General features: G+C 47.4%; 2 protein-coding genes and 1 long non-coding RNA gene across 5 annotated transcripts in view; 1 reads left to right on the forward strand and 2 right to left on the reverse strand.

Moving 5' to 3' along the window:
- Nucleotides 1–4,369, forward strand: part of SMAD3 (SMAD family member 3) — a 114,653-nt gene extending 110,284 nt beyond the window's left edge. Inside the window, exon 9 of the mRNA XM_032417803.1 lies at nucleotides 12–4,369. Coding sequence (XP_032273694.1) covers nucleotides 12–135 — 124 coding nt within the window. The 3' untranslated portion in view covers nucleotides 136–4,369. The remainder of the gene's footprint in view (nucleotides 1–11) is intronic.
- LOC116640662 lies at nucleotides 2,238–9,199 on the reverse strand. Its single transcript, XR_004301039.1, has 3 exons — nucleotides 7,244–9,199; nucleotides 4,394–4,634; nucleotides 2,238–2,315 (listed from the first exon to the last, which is right to left on the reverse strand). It is a non-coding gene; the product is annotated as an uncharacterized LOC116640662 (long non-coding RNA).
- A 610-nt stretch (nucleotides 9,200–9,809) lies between these two features.
- AAGAB (alpha and gamma adaptin binding protein) overlaps nucleotides 9,810–19,433 on the reverse strand; it is a 62,084-nt gene continuing 52,460 nt past the window's right edge. For 2 of the 3 annotated variants that reach the window (XM_032417806.1, XM_032417804.1), the window contains 5 exons: nucleotides 17,913–17,995; nucleotides 16,952–17,048; nucleotides 12,786–12,890; nucleotides 12,270–12,319; nucleotides 9,810–11,595 (listed from right to left, as the gene is read on the reverse strand). In XM_032417806.1, the coding sequence (XP_032273697.1) occupies nucleotides 11,518–11,595; nucleotides 12,270–12,319; nucleotides 12,786–12,890; nucleotides 16,952–17,048; nucleotides 17,913–17,995 (413 nt within the window). In that variant the 3' untranslated portion in view covers nucleotides 9,810–11,517. The other variant, XM_032417805.1, reaches the window with a different exon arrangement.

The raw sequence follows: 19,433 nt of genomic DNA on the forward strand, positions 1-19,433 counted from the left end.
GTATCTTGCAGGAGACAGACCGTGACCAGCACCCCCTGCTGGATCGAGCTGCACCTGAATGGGCCTTTGCAGTGGCTTGACAAGGTCCTCACCCAGATGGGCTCCCCAAGCATCCGCTGTTCCAGTGTGTCTTAGAGACGTTGGGTGTGAAGGGGGAGGGTGGGGGGAGGGCGGGCTTGGGGGGAAAAGGCCGCGTAGGAGGTGGAGAAAATTGGAACTCAACTCACCATTGTCAATGAAGAAGAAACTTTTCTCCCTCCAATCAAAGCGGCCCCAACCTGTTTTCCAAAACGCAAAAGCAAATCCAGAGATGGATTTTCTGAACAGCTGTGTCTGCCGAACCCATCTGCCCTTTGGCCCCCACCTGCCCCCTCCTCCCAGCCCCCTTCTCTTTTAATGACAGCAATCTGGGATGTCACTGTCCAACAGGAAATGGCCATCGGTTCCAGACTGGAGTGTGAACCTCACCTTGGGTGTTCTAGGTAGGGTGGAGCCTGCAGGGGCGGGAGGGGCGGGAGCGGACCTCTCGCCTAGCCCTCCGGCGCTGTAACAAACGCTTCAGCGGGGCATTCCTGAGCCCCAGCCTCCAGCAGGCCGTCACCCCAGGAGCCGGATTGACTTGGGGACGGGAGGGGGGCTCGCCTGTCCCTCTCCTCTCGGAGCGTACTGAGAAGGGTGAGCCAGTGTGTTCAGAACATGCACACGGGGCCGGGGGGGGGGAGTTGGTGGGACACCTCGTCTCGTAAACTTGTCCCTTCTCACTCTGACGGTTGGAGGCCCGCCGAGGCTCAGCACGTACGCAGTGTATGGTTTCTCTTCTCGTGTCAATCTCAGAGATGTACGTGCAGTCACGTGAAGCAGGAGGCCGCCGCGGCGTCAGCGGCTCCTGAGCTGAGGCTGCCCTCCGCTGTGTGGGTCTCCAGTCCTCTGGAAGAGCGCACTTGCTATTCTCATGCATCCGGCTCTCTTGGTTTACATAGTTGCATTAATTGAATGAGCTTTATCGTATGCTCATTTGAATGTTTATATTAAAAAAAAAAATCCCGGGTTGGCACATTGACTGGGAAACCAGCAAGCTCTCTCTCAAGGTGAAGCTTTTCCAGGTTTTGTTGAGAAGACACCTGCCAGCACTTCTGGAAACTGAAATTAACAGAAGCAAATTCACCAAGAAGGGAAAAATCTCAGGCCAACATAGGCAAATGAAAAGGGCTATTAAATTTTTTTTTTTTACATCTTTGAAAATTGGAGGCTTGGTGCGCAGAGGTCGGCCATCTTTCCCCTGGGACGTACGATTATCTAGCTCGTGGCGGCGGATCCTCAGTGACAACTCTAGCAGTTGTGTTGTAGAAGAAGTACTGCTCCCGGTGGCAATTAGTGAGGAAACTGTTATAAATTATTTTAACTGGAAAAAAAGCCCTCCTTTTCGACTGGCCTTTTGCTGAATACAGCAGACAACATTGCCACTTGCAATTGGTACTTTATTCTCGTTGCTGTTTTTGTATGAAATGACTTTATCCCATCTTTTTTGCATGGATTTCTACCAGGAAAAGGGATTTCCCATGGAAGTCCTGTCTTATTCCCGGTGAAGGGGAGAAAATGTCTACTGGCAGGTATGAATCTCAAATGTGACGGCATTTCTGATGCCTTATGGAGACGCTGGGGGCTTCCCGGTGCCTCCCTGGCAGGATCCTAATGCCTCTGCAGCTCTAGCCTTATGGTTTCGAGGTAGGAGAGCTGCTCTCCAGGCTCCCCGAGGACACAGGAAGAGAGGGGAGGAGCACCGTGCCAGACCTATGCTGGTCTTTTCGTGGGGCCGTGGACACAGAACCCAGAGACCCCACGCAGCTGCTCTCCCCCCGAGAGGGTCAGCTTCTGCAGGTCCGGAGTTGGCCTGCTGTGAAACGCTCTGCGCCCTGCTGCTTCCAGCAAGCCGTCTGAACCTCCCAGATGTGCATGCACGCCCCTGGTCAGGGCTGAGACTCGGGGGGGGGGGGGGGGGGGGGGGCGTGTTCCATTGTGGCCTCCGCTGGTGCCGTCGTGCCCTCCCCCAAAAGCCGGGACAGCGGTTTCTGAGGGCTTGCGTTCTCCACCTGCTTCCTCTCCTCCGAGGCCTTCCTCTGGCACCCAGCGGTCCTCCCGTTTCTTGGGGACTAGCTTCAGGTACAGCCCAGTCTGGGCCACCCAGTGGCTACGCCCGGATGGTGTCTCGGCCCCCTTGATGCTCAGGGCTGAGGGCTCCTTTTAGGAGGCATGAAGTTTCAGTTTCGTGTTTCTCCAAAAGCTTACTTGGCCCCTCTTCTTTATAGACTAGACTCCTGGAGGAGGATGTGAAAGGAAGAGATTCAGTGAGACCCAGAGGTGAGGACGTGGTGCCCTTCCCATCAGAGAGGCTGCAGCTGTGTTCTTGGGGGGGGGGGCACTGTGTCCTATTAGCATCCTTCAGGTCACAAAGCTGGTTTTCTTGGTTTGAAAATCCTGTTGTAGGAATGGCATTTACATGTTAAAAAGAACTTTTTAAAGGACAATTGAAGGGGCAAGAGAAAATAGGGCAGTCTAGGCGGGGTGGAGGGCAGTTTTAAGTGTCGTTGGCGGGGCTCCCTGCCCAGTCGCCTTCACCCTGGGGCTGGTGCTGCCCCTGACCCCGAGGAGCTAGCCCTGGGCCTGAGATCCTTGGCTGCGCCCTGCCCCCAGGAGCCAACTTCCCTTCCCTTTCCTCCCCCCGCCCCAACTTTATTTAGTAACTTGGGTCCTTCCAGCACAAAGTGGGTAGCTGCCCCAGCGGCTTCGGGTTACGGCCTGTGCTGGAACATCATCTCAGTTGGCCACCTTCCTGGCGGGCTGTAGACGATCTGACATTTTGAGACAAGCCGAGAGTCAGGAGCGGGGACTTTGACTCTTCTCTTAGGAAGCACACACACACACGCAAGGGCAAGGCTGCTGGCAGACTTTCCCATCGTCCTTATGTTGTCTGTGTTGTATTTTTTTTTTATTGACCGTGGTGATTTTTTTAAAAATCATTAATGTGTTGGAATGAGCTGTAGCACGTATCTTGTGCTTAGTTTTTTTCTCCATCTTCTCTTGGCTTCCTAGAGTTTGGACCTATTCCAGGGCTAAGGGCTTTTACTCAAACCGCAGGAAAAGGCTTTAAGTAGCGTGTGCATGTCATGCATGCATATATGTAGTCTGGGGAGAAGGCAGATAGGGTTCAGCCTGGGTCCTGAGCTCACCTGAGGCCCCTCTCTCTCATCCTTAAAAGGATGAGGGAGGAAAAGGAATCTGGGGACTGTTCCCAGGACGGTTTCCAAGGGGATTACCCATAGCAAGAGCGGGCCTGAGTTTAGTTCTGGACTCTGTGTGACTTTAAGTTGCAGAGTTGGCCCCAAGATCTACATGTGTCCCCACTTTACTAGAAGAAAACCGCAACACAGCTGCGTTGTACCATTTTTTGTGGCATGAATGTTCCCTCCTAGATCATCCTTTTAAGGAGCATCAACTACTTCCCCAGAGGGTGGGAAAGCAAAACACGGACACAAGAGGCTGGGGCTCCGACGGCAGGCAGTGGGGAAATGACATGCAGGCAACTTTCCAGAAACACAGCTAGCCCATCAACTCGCCGATCGTGTAAACTGGATTGAGAAACGCTCTCAGTGATTCTGTAATTGATTTTTTTATGCTGATGTACACTCTAGCATTCTGGTGTTTTTATATTTATGTAATAATTTCTTAAAACCATTCAAGACAGAGAACTATTTAATTTTTTTGAAGAAAGTTGGAAAGGTCTCTCCTCCCCAGGACCGTGGCTGGGAAGAGTCGGGGGCCCAGTGGCTCAGCATCCAGAAGCAGCCGTCCCCCCCGCCCCCCCGCCCGGGGGCTGGCTAAGCATGTGGCAGCGTGTACAAATAGGCAGCTCGGAGTCACCTGCAGGCTCCCCCCCCCCCAGGGATGGAGCCCGAGCCCCCTCCCCTTCTTCACTCACCTCCCTGCTGCTGTTGCAACGAGGCTGTTCTGGACTCTCTATGGTGGTGTGTATTGGGATGGGGGGAACAGAGTGTGGAGGATGCTGATGGTCTTCACTTCTCAGCCAGCCTGACCTTTGAATACCTTTGTAAAAAGCATGTATGTATTTATAGTGTTTTAGATTTTTCTAACTTTTGTATCTTAAGAGCAGAGCACCTGTTTAAGCATTGTACCCCTACTGTTAAAGATCTATGTCCTCTCTCTCTTTCCCCTGTAAGTGCCCTTCTAATAAACTTTTCATTGAAAAGCTCCTGTGCCAGGAGCTCAATCTCTTCTTGCGGGGTGGGGAGAGGATTTTAAAGGGAGCCCCGAGGGATTCCAGGGGCTTCAGCAATGTCTCTAGCACCCCCATTCTGCAACAGCCTCTTTCACTTACCCAGGGTACTCTGCAGGGCCAGCCTGCCCTCCAGCGACACCGGGCGCGTCCCCCTTGCTTCCCACGTCTAAGCCCCAGTCCTATGTGCTGTGCCCGTGTGGACATTGGGCATCCAGTCGCTTGTCAAAGACCTTCAAGTACAGGAAAATGAGTGCCGCCACGTTCATCCTCCCAGAGGCGTGGAGGTAGGTTTAGATTCCTACAGAAGCAGGTTCTCACACTTGGTCAGTGCCTGTGAAAACTCCCAAGGAGAAAAAGACTCTTTGGTTGAATCTTCACTGACCCCAGATAATGTGGATTAAGAAACAAGATTAAAATGAATAAACAATTTTTGTGAGGGGGGCAAGGAGGATGGCATGGGGCTAGAGTAATCCTTTAACTGGGCCATTTCTCTAGCATTTTCCTGCCAAGGAGCTCCCCAAACACCTTCCCTAGCAGTGGGGAGGCCGATTTCACAGGGGCGGCTCCTCTGGGCCCCCACAGCCCGCACCAAATTCCTGCTTTCAGAATTCTTAGTTCTACCGTCCTGTCCCGTCTTCCCCAAGGATTTAGCCAGTATATTTCTCTGCAAATGACCCAAATCCCCATCTCTAACCCAACCTTGTTCCTTCAGATCCACAATTTTAAATTCCAGCTGCCTAGTAAATGGGATCCAAACCACAACAGCCCCAACCCGAGTTCTCTTCCACATCGCTCAAGCTGGCACTTTTTGGGGACTCCCCACTTTTATCAGCCTGCCCCCCCGTCCCTCTCCCCCCTCCTCCAAGTCCCGAGCGGTTCTATGCATTTCTCTCCCGTGCTCGCCATCCCGTTGACCAAGCCCCCCTTTTGGGAAGGCCCCACTCCCCGACTGTCCTGGCCCTCCCACGCAATCTTCTCTCTTGGGCCTGCGCCTACTCCTTCCGGGTCGGTGTTCCCAGACCACTGTATGCACTCTTGACATTCCTTCCTGAGTGATCTCACCTCCCCACATGATTTCAAGCCCCATTAATGCTAATGACTCCCAAGTCAGTATTTATAGCCCAGACATCAATCCCAAGTTTCAGACGTGTATCCAACAGCCTACTGGCTACTGGCGCATGGACGTGCCACAGTACCTCGCACGATCGTTAAAAGTGGGATTCATCACTGCCCTCGTTAAACCACCTCCCTCTCCTCTGGCCTACACCCCAGAAGCCACAATCACCCCGCACTCCCTCACCCCCACAGCCACCCAGTCCTGCTTGTCCACGCTCCCCGCCCTGTACTTCAGGTCCTTAGCACCCAGACAACCGCACCAGCTCAACAGCTCCTGGCCCCCGCCTTCCCGGAAAAGCATCATCCACACTGCCCTGTGACCCGCATGACCTCAGACACCCCCCCACCCCCCGGGCCACAGCACAAGCACCAAAGCCTTTCTCAGGGACCCCTGGGCTCTCATCATGTGGCCGCTATCAGGCTGTCACAGCTGTTACAGTGTGCAACCCGGCAGCCGACAGGCGCTGCAGCTCCTTAGACCCCCCTCCGTGCCGAGCCCTCTTCCCCAGTCCATGCTCGCCGCCCCTGGGCCTGCCTGACACCCCAGCAGGTCTCCGCAGCACTTTCACCAACGCTTTGGGACTAGGTCAGACATCTCCTCTAAAAAGTCTCTCACGGATGTATGGCCAGGGGGCCCAACTGTGTGGGGACCTCGTTCGCTTTCCCCTCTAGGCTCTGAGTTCCCAGTGAGCAACGTTTATATCTTCCCGTACCCCTGCCTTCGGGCCACCAATTTTTGCTGAATAAATGAATCCGTTACTGCCCATATCTAGCAGATTCTACCTTAGCAATATCTTTTACATCTGCTTCCACTGTGCTACCCTATATTAAGTCCTTACATATGCTCGAAGGAACGCCACTCACCAGTTCCGGATTACTGTTTATCTCAGCTATTCTGATGTTCTCCTAACGTGTCCCCCCTCTAGTCTGGGGATGGCACATAGTGAAATTACCACCCTTCCATTTCTCTACCCACGGCAAAAACACCACGAATCCCAGTGCTGGGTCTGTTCTCAGCCTCAGAATCCTTCTCAACACAGCTCTCCTGGCAGGTGGTGCTAATCAATTAGCTTGGGCGACTACTGCTGCTAGGTTTCGCAGCAATGTAATTATGGTTAGATGTCTCTTCCGCTCCAAACCCGTTGGGCTCCTTGATTACCTCCCAAGTAGGCACTGGCTCCACGAAGTAGTATTTCAAGGTTTTCTCCCAATTCCACTCCATCCTTATTTACCACTGTTTCTCCAGCTGGACTATGTGGGTTTTCCCAACATAACCCCTTGCTTTCTCTCCATACCTCTGTCCATGCCGCAACTTCCACTGAGAATCTGCTGCCTCCGCTCACCCATCTGCCCCAATTCATACCCTAGCCCTGGCTCAATTTAAGCATCACTTCCTCTACGTCAGTGGGTCTCAAAGTGTGGACCCTGGCCAGAAGCATCAGTAAGCACCCGGGCTGGTCAAAACATACTTTCCCAGGCCGCGCTCAGGACCTAGTGAACCAGAAGCTCCGGGGCGGGGCCCTACAGGTGACTCCAGCACGGATCAGGTTTGAGGGCAGTGCTCCAAGCTGGGCTTCCCGCTCTCCCCAGCCTGCTCTGCTCTCTCCTTCCCACAGCAATTGAGGCTGGGCACAGCACCTCGCCTGCTGCCCAGCATCCCACCTTTGTGGCCTCATCTTGCTTGCCCCCTACTGTCACCTGGGTTGGACGAGGTGCTTCCAGAGAGAACCTGCGGCCTTACCCAAGTCTGTGGTCTCTGCCACGCCTGGCGCAGCCTGGCGCCAAGAAGGTTCACAATCAGTGCTGGACCCTGAATCCAGTTTCAGCTCTCACCTGGGTAAAGGAATGCGTTACGGTTGCTCTTCCTCAACTCCAACCTGAAGCCTTCTAACTTCCCCACTGACGACATCCTGTGAGGTTTCCAGAGTGGCAGGATTTGGTGCAGACCATGTCCTTGGGCTTCAGATGAAGAGGATGGTCTCCTAAACTGTGCAGTTTCTTACCCCAGACCTCACTTAGCCCACATTTTTGTAGCATTAAAGCCACCTGGTTGATAAGAGAAAAGGCAGAGGCAATGATTGGTCACCTCCTTCACAGGAGAGAGCCAGGGAGGCTGGTCATGAACCGCTTTATGTGACCTGTTTATGCCCCCCAGATTTGTGCTTGTGGGGAGAGAGGGTTTGGAACTATCAACAGTTACAGATATAACAGCATTTTAGAGGAAAAATTTTTCTTCCCAAACCTGTGTTCTAAAGATGCGGTAATAACTATGATGTCCAGGTTCTGAATCAATACTTTTCCAACAGGAAACAAGGTAGAACCACAAATCATTAAAAGCTGAAATGGGGCTCAGTGGTGTTCCCACAAAAGGCCCACGTGGTTACTATTACCTCTCTTAATTCTTCACTGCACGTCAGAGAAGCACCTCAGAATCGAGCGAGATGCCTCCTAGTCTAGAATTTGGTGTTGGTGCTACAAACACACACACTGAACTCTGGATAAAGAGATCTACATTAAGAGCAAGACTCATTAATAACAGGCCAGGTAGTGCCAAAAATATGAAACTGAGAATTTTTAAGACCTTTTCTGCAACAGCTTCTATGCCAGAGATGCAAGGATAGATCACTACACTAAACCCGAAGTGGAACCTAAGTCAGAACGTGAACTTCGCCCTGCACACTCAGCCTGCTTTTAGGAGACATACAGATTCCAGGAAAGTTCATCGTTAGGGTGTTCTCCAACCGATCCCGCATGAAGGCAGTACACTTGACTGGATTTTTCACTTTCTCCACCTGAAGTCCTCCAGTAAGATTTGGTATTTAATGACGGAATGCCATACCTGAATTGTTTGACCGCTTTAAATTTGGGGTTGGGGAATGAAGGACTCTACCTCATTATACAATTCTCTGAAGCTCTGTCTCCATCAATCAGAACGTTCAATGAATCAGAACCTCTGACCACACCGGACACATGTTTGCTAAATTTAGCTTTGCATCAGCAAGCACTCAGAATAGTTCACGGAGCGCTCAGCTTACCCTTAGACAGTGATTCTTCTAAGACTGCTTTTCCATGGCAGGCCAGCGCAGGGCCAGGGGCACTCCACGTGCTCTCCCGATGGCCATTGCTATGGGACTGGCCTAAGGTGAAAGAAATCCGACAGGCCACGGTGAAGATGTTTATTCCCCTCCTCTCCACAGTGGGGAACAAGAAGGTAGCCATATGTCCCATTTCACGAGTTACAAGGAGTCTGCAGTGATGGCCTGACATGCTCGATGGTCCTTGAACCACATCCCATATTATTCAGCCGTCCAAGTCTAGCGTCCCTGAATCTCTTGCTTCTCTGAATTAGATGTGGCCAAGTTCTATAAATAGAGAGAAAGCAAACTGGTTCTGTCAATCTTCTCCTACTCTGGCAGGGTAACATATTTTAAAATTATAAAAATATCTATGTCTTCATCACTCTAAAATTATTACATAACACATGATTTTCTGAGGGGAAAAAAAAGGTTTATTTTTGTCTCTCCCTACCTTCCAACTTGTGGAGCTTCAAACTTTGTCATCAGTTTCATCAAACTAGCATATGCAAATCGAAGCCAAAATTCAGGGCCTACTAGGTGCCCAACTCTGTTACACAAATAGAGAAATGGAGGGGAAAAAGCCCGAGTCTCACTTTAAACCCCAGACAGACAGTCCATAGTAACTTGTGTCGGCACGTACATAGGTCACATTAGACTTTTTTTTTTTGAGAGGGAGAGGGGTGGGGAGGGGCAGAGGGAAAGAGAAAATCTTAAGCAGGACCCTCGCCCAGTGCAGAGCTCAACTCAGGGCTTGATCTCACAACCCTGTGATGACTTGAGCTGAAATCAAGAGTCAAGCACAGGCGCCCGAGCCCCCCAGGCGCCCAGGTAGAATGCAACTTTCATGGCACTACTAGCTCACGCTCACTCTTCTTAGCATGGGCCTTTAGTAGACAAGCCCTGGACACTTTATCCCCCGTATCCCCTGGAAGGGGCCAATAGCCCCAGAAAGCTGAGGTCTTTTTTATTTTTTTTTTAAGTTTTTGAGAGCGAGCGAGCATGTGCATGCATGTGCATACGTGCACAAGTGGGGGGAGGGGCAGAGGGAGAAGCTGACTCCCCGCCGAGTGGGGAGCCCGATGCAGGGCTCAATCCCAGGACCCTGGGATCATGACCTGAGCCGAAGGCAGACACTTACCCGACTGAGCCACCCAGGCGCCCCAAAAGCTGAGGTCTTGAAAAGGTCAGTTGATATTATACTTATATGTGGTAGATTCCAAAATTGTGAGTTTGACAGACTCCAATTACTATTTATGCCTAATGTCAAGTAAGGCTTCCCCCAACACATCCCCTACTAAGAAACAACAGAATCACACATTAGCAGACTTTATAAATAAATCATATTTTAATCACCTGGCTTTGTTTAATCCACAAAATCACATTCACAGCTTTTTCTAGTCTGTCTTCCCTCCATGTGACCTGATATACTTTGGAACCCTTCATGTTTTAAGAAGAACATTCTGCCTTTCATTTTGCAACCCCAGAGCCAACTTCCCTTGCATTCTTAATAGCTAATGCAGTCACCTCAAAGAAACAATGATGGTATGGTGATCAACTATAGTCTCAAAGATCTTCAGAACAGTTAAAAGAGGAGAGGAAAAAAAAGAGGGGGGGGGGAAAAAGTCACCAAGCCAGAGAACCGCCAATGTTGCCTTTGATGATGGCTCTTCCTGAATGCTCCAGTCACTGAAGCCTTCCCTCCTGGTGGCTGCCCTGGCCCAGGACCTGGAGCATTCCGCTCCTCCTGCCATTCCTTCCGCAGTGCTTAGAAGGCAGTGCTGGAGGGGTCTGACACTTGTTTCTGCTGGTGACCTGAGGAGTTCCCAGTCCAGGCAAGGCCGGGAGCGGCCGTCAGCCTGTGCGCCAGCACCAGCCGGCTGGGGCACCAGGCGCCAGGCTAGACCCGTGGCCGTGGCGACCACAGTGAAGGTCAATGGCATGCATTAGCAAGTGTCTACAGACACAGAAATAGGGATTTTTATTTCCTGTATTTCCCACCCTTCCTTTGGAGGTGGACCTTCCCGTGGGGGACCCCCCACTCCCAGCCCTGGAAGTCACACAGGCCCTCAGAGCTTCACCGCCTAACCTTTCACATCCTTTCCCCGCTTGCCCACCGTGCGGTGTGACCACGTTAGCAGTGATCTGTTGGGCATTCAGAGACAAAGGGGGGGGAAACTACCTTGTTTTGAGGGTAAAGTGTGATGACAAAGCTCTGATATGCTCTAAGGAAGACGAGTTTCCTCCTGGCAGGACTAATGTAAAAGCCTCCAGATACGATCACATACTGCCTCAATGGCCCAGAACAGGGAATTCCTGAAGTTTCTTTCTCTCTCTTAAACACAAACCCCCCACCCCACTCCCAAACAGCAACTTAGTAGATGAGTTTGTTTTATCCCTACCAGAGTAGGACACCTTGGCCTCCTCTAGCATTGTCTAAAAATTCACCCTCGTTTCTCAGCAGTTTCTAGTGTGAGCTGAGACACTCTTTCAGATGAAATGCCCAGAGGCGTTTTTAGCGTGAGACTAAGCTGAGGGCCACTGACTCCGGCCCCACCTACCCGGTGGCACAAATTAAATTTGCAGCAGCTTCCTTTCCTACCATCAAAAGCACCAAAGCTCAGGGTGCCAATCTCCCTGAAAGCGGAAAATCCAGAAGCCCAAGGAAAGGTGGCACCAGCTCCTGATCTGCAGTGATCGGGTGTGACCACAGATGACACTCTGGAAAAGGTGGGCTGGGAATGGCGTGGTCCTTCTGCAACTGGGGCAAATCACACAGGCCTCTGAGCCTTGTTTCACTCCCGTCCCTAGAGACAGTGTACTTGAAAAACTCTCACTCCTTGTCGTCATTATCCTCCTCGCTCCCTTACACTATACTGAGGGACAAAAGCCCTACTATCCCCTACGAGAAACTAAAAGTAAGGCGGCCCTAGAACTAAGTCAGGTGGCCAACAGGATGATGGGAAGTTAAGCCAAATAGAACAGGGTGAAGCAGGGAAGTGTCTGAGGCTGTCAAACCCTAGCACGAATAATTTAGTGTTCTTCATCAGATGAAAGGCCTTCAATTTCATCTCTGTCTCCCCCAATTGCCATCCAGAAGGCTTTGGCCACCTGTGGAGAGAAGCATGCAACACATTTTAGGCAAGAGCTACCCTGCAGCTTGTGTCATGAGTTAGTCAATATGCTGAACTGATCAAGGCCTAAAATTCTACCCCCTGCCCTCCAGTCCTCCCACCCCATGTATCCAAACCCTTGAATACCCTGACCCAGGACTTGCACTTCCAGAAATTTATACTAAAGATGAAATCAGAGTTACATACAAAGGTGGTGGATGTGTGAGGTTATGCACAGCTTCACTATTTATAGAAGCAAAAAATGCACATGACCTAAATGTCCAAAAGGGAAATGAATAAATTAGGACACATTCATACAATGAAATACCATAAACCACATACATTTCCTGCCAAGAACATGTGTTGTGTTGGTAATAACAAAACAAAACAAAACAAAACAAAACGACTAAGGGTTTTCCAGCCCAACAGTTAGGAAGGCAAACATCCTGAGTCTCAATGAAATTTCCATGTCACTCAACGTACATTTGAAAAATCTTGGTTTGACTACAGCAATTATATTACTACTGTGTAAACATCCAATTCGTTCCAAGTTACTATCCAATGAAAAGTTCACACTGAAACAAGTCTAGAAGTCAACAAGTGTGATACATAATCCTAACAGCACCGGACCTTTTCATAGATACTCAATAAATACCTGACTGGTCGTCTCACCTTTTCTGCATGCAACTTTCTTTGCTCGTGAGGAAGCGTCGCAGCCTTGTCTAGGGAGAAAATAAATCTTAAGAAATTCATCTAATAGCACAGGAGAGTCTGGAGTGTATGGATGTTCTAACGCTAGAAGATGGGAGATGGATTTCAAAGACAAATGCTCATGGTGTAGTCGTTACAGCTGTTAGGGAGTTAAAGTCTTCCCGATTTTCCACATGGGTATGATGTGAGTAAATTGGCAGGGATCTTACTGATTCCAGGTTAATGAGACACACTGAAAGAAACCAAGAGAGGCAAAAGAAGAAGGGACAGTAAGAGGAAAGAGAGTGAAGAAAGAGGAAAACTTTCCCTGGGGAATTTCTACCAACAGAGGATGACACAGTCCCCCAGGCACCAAGTGTCTCCAGACAGCTGAGACCAGAGCAGGGAATCCAATCAGCGGTTACAAAACAAAATCCTACCACATAAAAGAGAGGAGCACCAAGAGGGGAACGTGTTAGACATGATGGAGCCAATTACCTTTCATTTCCTTTAACTTTGAAAACAGTCTTTCAAAATTCTCCAAATCTCCTCCGCCAGTAGTAAGACTGGCCAATTCTTGAATATCCAGATCTAACATGGGATCTGAAAAAAGGATTTGTCACGTTATTTGCCAGATATGACTTCTATGTGTGCTAAATACACAGTCCTAAGGCAATGGATCCTAGCTTTGACGGGACTCATCACTGAATGAGTACTCCACGTGTGGGAAAGCTGCTCGGCTGCTAGCGGGCCTTCGCGAAAGAAGAGGAACTTACTTGATCCTTGCAACATTACACTGAGGCAAAGAATATGGTTTCATTTTAGAGATGAGAAACGTAGAGCTCTGAGTTCAAGTGACTCGCTCAAGGTCACAGCTAGTGTGAATGCAGATTCAGACTTAGGTGTTTCCAACTCTAAAGGCCACCCTCTCCATTGAGGTGCACCGATCAACAACGGATGTCTGGAATTTATACCATATTTTCCTGTACAACCAAATATTTTCCTATCTATTACTGACAGCCACTATATAAGGTGGTTAGGACAGGTATCGATGTCTGAAATTTACACATGAAGGGGCTAGGTGTAAAAATGCACTCAGCTAAAATTACAGCTACTTAGAAGTAGAGTCAATTCCTATTTTCTTACTACAAATCCTTTATTATTTCTACCACAGCCTCTTACCTCTTTATCACAATTTGTTTTTAATCAGAATTCTTACTCTCCACTCCATGCTGAACACCTCCAGGAAGTCTTCCCTAGCCAGCCCAGCTCACAAGTCTCCTTCCCTAGAATTCATCCCATACTTTTTATTGTAGACAAAGGGAGAGCGTGCACGTTGAGCAGGGAGACGGGGAGAGGGCGAGGCGGGAAGAGAATCCTCAACCAGACTCCCTGCTGAGCACAGAGCCCGATGGGGGGGGGCTCGATCCCATGAGCCCAAGATCCTGACCTGAGCCAAAATCAAGAGTTGGATGCTTAACTGGCTGAGCCGCCCAGGGGCCCCATGATTCCATTTCATTTTTGCAACAGTATTCTGAGGAAAAATTTTATTTTACAGAAAGGGAAACTAGGGCCCACAGAGGCTAAATAACTTACTCAAGATCATCTCACCACTACTGGAAGAACCATGATTTGAACCCAGCTGTCCAGGACTCCAAGTCCACGACTGTAAGCATTATACTGCAAGGCCTGTCTCTACAGTTTTAGGGTATAAGCTGCTTGAAGACAAGGACAGCTTCTAATTCTTTGCATCTACTACAATGCTATACAGATAATTTGGTGTTAAGAATGCATTTTAGCTCATAAATTTGCTTTGGTTCAGTGGACATTTCATGTAGGCAGTTGATATACAGGGCTGGAGATAAAAATTTGTGATTTATCTGTGTATACATGGTAACTGAACTGGACAGAATCACTTCATGCTTAAATATACATTTGGCAGAGGAGTTTAGATGGAGCACTAAGGAATGGCAATCTTTAAAGGCTGGATAAAGGAGGGTCATCTACCAGAGAAAGAAAAGGAATAGCCAGAGAAGTCAGAAGAAAACCAGGAAAATTGTTGGATGAGCAAGAAGAAATGTTTTAAAAAGGGACTGATTCATCATATTGAATGCTGCCAAGAGGTCAAGATGAGGACTGGGAAATGTCTATTAACTTCGGTGGCCTGGAGGTCGGTGGTGAACTGTTTTAGTGGCAAGTGGGGCAAAAGCTAGGTGGGAGTGAGCTGAAGAGTAATGGGAGGTCAGGGATGGAAAGAAGTTCAATAAAGAGAAGAGGGAGATGTAGGGTTGACAAGTGTTTTACCCTTGTTGGTTTGGTTTTGCCTTTTTTTTTTTTTAATTTTGAAATAATTTTAGTATTACAAAAAAGGTGCAAAAACAGTAGGGTTCCACCTTCATCCCCTACCGTTAACCTCTTATCTAACCACAGTACAATGAACACACATCAAGAAGTTAGGAAGTGCTATTAACTAAACTACAGACTTCATTCCAACTTTGTCAGTTTTCTCACTAACATCCTGTTCCAGAAGCTTACACAGAATTCGGCTGCCAGATCTCTGTCTGCTTCTTCAACGTGTGACCATTCCTTAGTCTTTCCTCGTCTATCATGGCTTTGACACTTTTGAAGAGTACTCGTCGGTTATTCTGTAGACTGTCCCTCAATATGGGTTTGTCAGATGTTTTCCTAGGAGACTGAGGTTACGCGCCCCTGGCACGGAGACCACGAGCATGATGAGCCCTTCCGGTGCCCCTATCAGGGGGCACGTGACGTCAGTGCGCCTTATTGCTGCTGAGCTTCACCACCACTGAAACGCTACCTGCTGGGTTTCTCCAGGGCAAAGTTACTATCTTCCTTTTTGTACTAAGTAAATATCTTGGGAGAGCTACTTTAGATGATGCAGATGTCATGTTTCTTCTCAAACTTTCATCTACTAATTTTCACATCCATCAGTGGATCCTGATCACAACAACTATTATTACTGTGGTGTGTGGCTGCCAAGGATTTTTCTTTCCCTCACTCCTTCTACGTGTATTAATTAGAATTCTTCTGTAAGGAAGAGCAGCCCTTTCTTCCCCAGTTATTTCTTCTGTTCGCCTGGAGTCACAGATATTTTGTTCTATGGGTTGCAGCCCAATACTAAATTCATTCTCGCTGGTCAAACTGCTCCAGCGTTGGCCACTGGAAGCTCTCTCCAAGGTTGGTTTGGTGCCCCTTCACATGCCCCCATCCCTTCCTTACTTTCTGGCCCCATGAGATGGCTCTAGGTTCATCATCCTGAGTTTTTCCTGCCCCGGCCCTAGAATCAATCACTTCCTCCAAGTGGTCCTGGATCCTTTTATTGGCAAATGGTATTTAAAAACCAAGATCTAAATGCTAAGGGTGTTCAACTGCTATTGGGAGTGTGGGTGCTTCCAGGCCCTCTCAGTGGAAATAGGTAGGAAATATATATATACGCATGCATACTAACATGTACACGAATATCTCCATTTATTGCTCTAACTATAAGTACGTCATCACGCTAATACCTTGAGTTCTAGCCCAGTACCAAGGGTTCATCCCAGCCTTCTCCTTTCCTTACATGGCTTCTTTCTCAGTGAGAAACCTAGCTCTCATTCTCTATACTTTATTTTTTCAACCCTGATATACACAAAATATATGTAATTTCAGAATTTCTAAACCATACCCCTATGACAATCAAATGTATTAAGCAGAGTTCACTATTCCTGTTCAGTTGTTTCTGTTTGGGGCCTCCTGGTATCCAGTCAGAATGCTGTTTCCCCAAGTTATTTAGGTTAGTTCTTGTCTCCCCTCCCTCCTTCGGTGTGGTTACTGGTTTGTTTTCATGGCAGAGACTTCAGCAGGTCTAAAGCCAGTAAGAGGGACCCAAGTGAGAAGACAAGGTTGAATATACTAGAGAGAAAAGAGATTATATGTAATTTTTCCTTCTTAATATGTGTCTGTTACCAAACACTTAAGTTTTCTACATGGACTCTCTTCTAATCAGCAATAGAGTTTTGAAAACCCTGCACGTGGGTCCCTGTGACATAAAGAGAAAGCAGAGATGTCAGTAATTCCCCAACAAAAGGACATTTACAGTTACTGTCAACTACATTTCTTGGCTTTTGGACATCAGAATGGATTCTAGTCTCAGTTCCGGGACCTTCTTGTTAGATGCCCTTGGACAAGTTATTAAACTGCTCTGGGCCTCGGCTTCATCTCCATAAAATAAGTTCTCTGCCAAACTTCATTACCAACCACGAGAAAGTAGATATAAAAGAACTTTCAAAGGATGTGAAAGGGCTTATAAAGTTGTATTATTCTTGTTACCATCAACTCTACCAACTGTTAAATACTATGAAAAAAACTGGAATATGGAGATATAAAGCTGTCTCACCACCTGGTTCTGTCTGTCTCAGTTAAGATGATCTGAATCAAGTTCCTACTAAGAGAATCGAAGAGAAAATGGTACCCACAGATTGCTTATGTGGTTATTCTCCCTCCTTTTCTGATAGCCGTCTCTAAGGCTCACATTCGCTTGGGGTACACTATCAATTTTCTTCCTTTGTTCATGTGTAAAGTCAATTTCTCCCTAGATGATTTATGCCCCGTACCTCTTCCAAGTTCCACAGAGTTGTCTCCTGGCAGCTAAAGGAGGAACTTACCCATGATGCTATCAGCCTGAGCATCTGTTGTGTTAGATGCACCACCCCGATGGTCCAAGAGAGCTTCAGTCCTAGCTGCTGCTGGCAAACGGGGCCGCTGTTGAGGAAAATACACACAAGCAATAATTTAATAGTAGGCTATTTTGGAACTAAAGCCAAAAAGATTCACACTTCCACTCCCTGGTTGGCTTTAGAGAAGCAGTAATAGGAGCTAGAGACAAGGAGAGATGGAAGAAGGATCAATGTCACATAAAAAAAAGAGGCTACAAATTCACTAATTCAGGGTTATTTTCCCTTGAGGAAAAACTAGAAAGTGTTATGATTCTGCTGTTGGCTATTAAAACATGTCTTTTGTTTGCTTTAAGAGCCATGTTTTATTCAAAATGTGAAAATGAACATAAGCATATCACAAAGAGCTCAAGACTGATGAGAAAGATGCCTGGGAAGACAATATGGCACTGTGTAATTTGCTCTTGGTTCCAGCATGCTGACCAAGGTACACTTGAACCAAAATCCTTGAGGACAGAAGGTCAAAGTCAGACTACGAAGCCCACTGAGGGCAGGGGCCCTGCGTCAGATGGGTACAGAGCCTTGGACATAGGAAGTACTGACAAAGAACCATCGATTTTATTTTATGAAGATCGGGAGGCAACTTCATGTCTCAAGGAAATCCTAGCACATTTTTTAAAGCACTCTAGCAAAAAAAAAAAAAAAAAAAACCCCATGGAACAGCCCAAATTGCAAACATCTTGAAAGGGCTTACTGCTTTAATGCTGAACTAGCCTTCTCTCAACAGGTACCAGGCACAAGAGGACTGTTTTAGATTCTCTTTTTATCCTTGGTTTACTATTGTCTGCTGCCTCTTAAATGGAAAGGAAAAAATGACAAACGGTATAAAGACTCATAATGACAAGGAGAAATTAAAACCAAAGCATTGAAAGGATCCAGGAAGAATCTTTACCTCTGAGGGACACGTCTCTGCTGACCCAACGCTATGGTTTGCTCCAGCCAATGAGCTAAGAAGGCTAAAGCCTTGGTTCCTATCTGAAAAGAAAACAATACAATCACTGAAATTTGTTATTTTAAAATGTTAAAATGACTGTGATGAAGAAACAATGGCTATTTCCTCATTATAAAAGTTTTAACTATAGAAACTGTTACTGTCAGACAACATCAGGAATTTATATATCTTACTCATACTTACATTTTCTTTATAATTACTATTTGAAAATATGAATTTTTTTGAATAAAAACTTCTTAAAAAATAAAAAAAAAAGTCACTCACAATTACCACATTCTCTCAAATCTGAATAATGTAAAAACTCACAGACACGGGTCAAATATAATGGCAGGGCCATTACAACAAACAAGACCACTCAGTGGTTCTTTTGCAAAGGTTAACAACACTCATGTTTCTTTTCTTTTTTTTTTTTTTTAACTTTATTTATTTGAGAGAGAGAGAGAGCAAGAGAGAGAACACGAGCAGTGGAGAGGGCAGAGGGAGAGGGACAAGCAGACTCCCCCACTGAGCAGGGAGCCCGACGTGGGGCTCAATCCCAGGACCCTGGGATCATGACCTGAGCCGAAGACAGACACTCAACGGACTGAGCCACCCAGGTGCCCCTACAGCATTCATGTTTCAATAGTCACTATGAACCAATATTCTGGTGTTTTATTTATTTTTTTATTTTTATTTTTTTTAAAGATTTTATTTATTTATTTGAGAGAGAGAGAGCACATGAGAGGGGGGAGGGTCAGAGGGAGAAGCAGACTCCCTGCCGAGCAGGGAGCCCGATGCGGGACTCGATCCCGGGACTCCAGGATCATGACCTGAGCCGAAGGCAGTCGCTTAACCAACTGAGCCACCCAGGCGCCCTATTCTGGTGTTTTAAACAGTATTTTAAATGTCCAGAAACATTTTTTAAAATCAACACAAAGGCATTATTATCAGGGGAAAAGGAACATGCATGATTTTTTTAAACAAAGCTTTAATTTTGTGATGGATGAGCCATTTGCAGTTAAGGCCCTCTCAATGTTTGTACTTAGAATGGAGGACAAATCTGGAGCAGAACATCTAGAACACCTACTAAAATTGCCCTGGTATTCATGGACCCTATCTCAGACTCACTGAGCCAGAATCTCTGGGGCAGATGCCAAGGAAGCTGAACTTTCCTTTTAGTTTTTATCTTTTTTCAAGTTGACTTATTTATTTTTAGTAATCTCTACACCCAGTGCGAGGCTCAAACTCACAAACCCAAGATCGAGAGTCAACCCCCGAGATCAAGAATGGCATGCTCATCAAACAAAAAGAAATAAAAGGCATCCAAATCAGCAAAGAAGTCAAACTTTCACTCTTCAAGATGACATGATACTTTACATAGAAAACCTGAAAGACTCCACAAAAAATTGCTCTAACTGATACAGGAATTATATATATAAGCAAAGTCACAGGATATAAAATCAATGCACAGAAGTCAGTCGC

Source organism: Phoca vitulina, unplaced genomic scaffold (genome assembly GCF_004348235.1).
Source record: "Phoca vitulina isolate PV1807 unplaced genomic scaffold, GSC_HSeal_1.0 scaffold20, whole genome shotgun sequence".
In the NCBI taxonomy this organism is placed as follows: domain Eukaryota; kingdom Metazoa; phylum Chordata; class Mammalia; order Carnivora; family Phocidae; genus Phoca; species Phoca vitulina.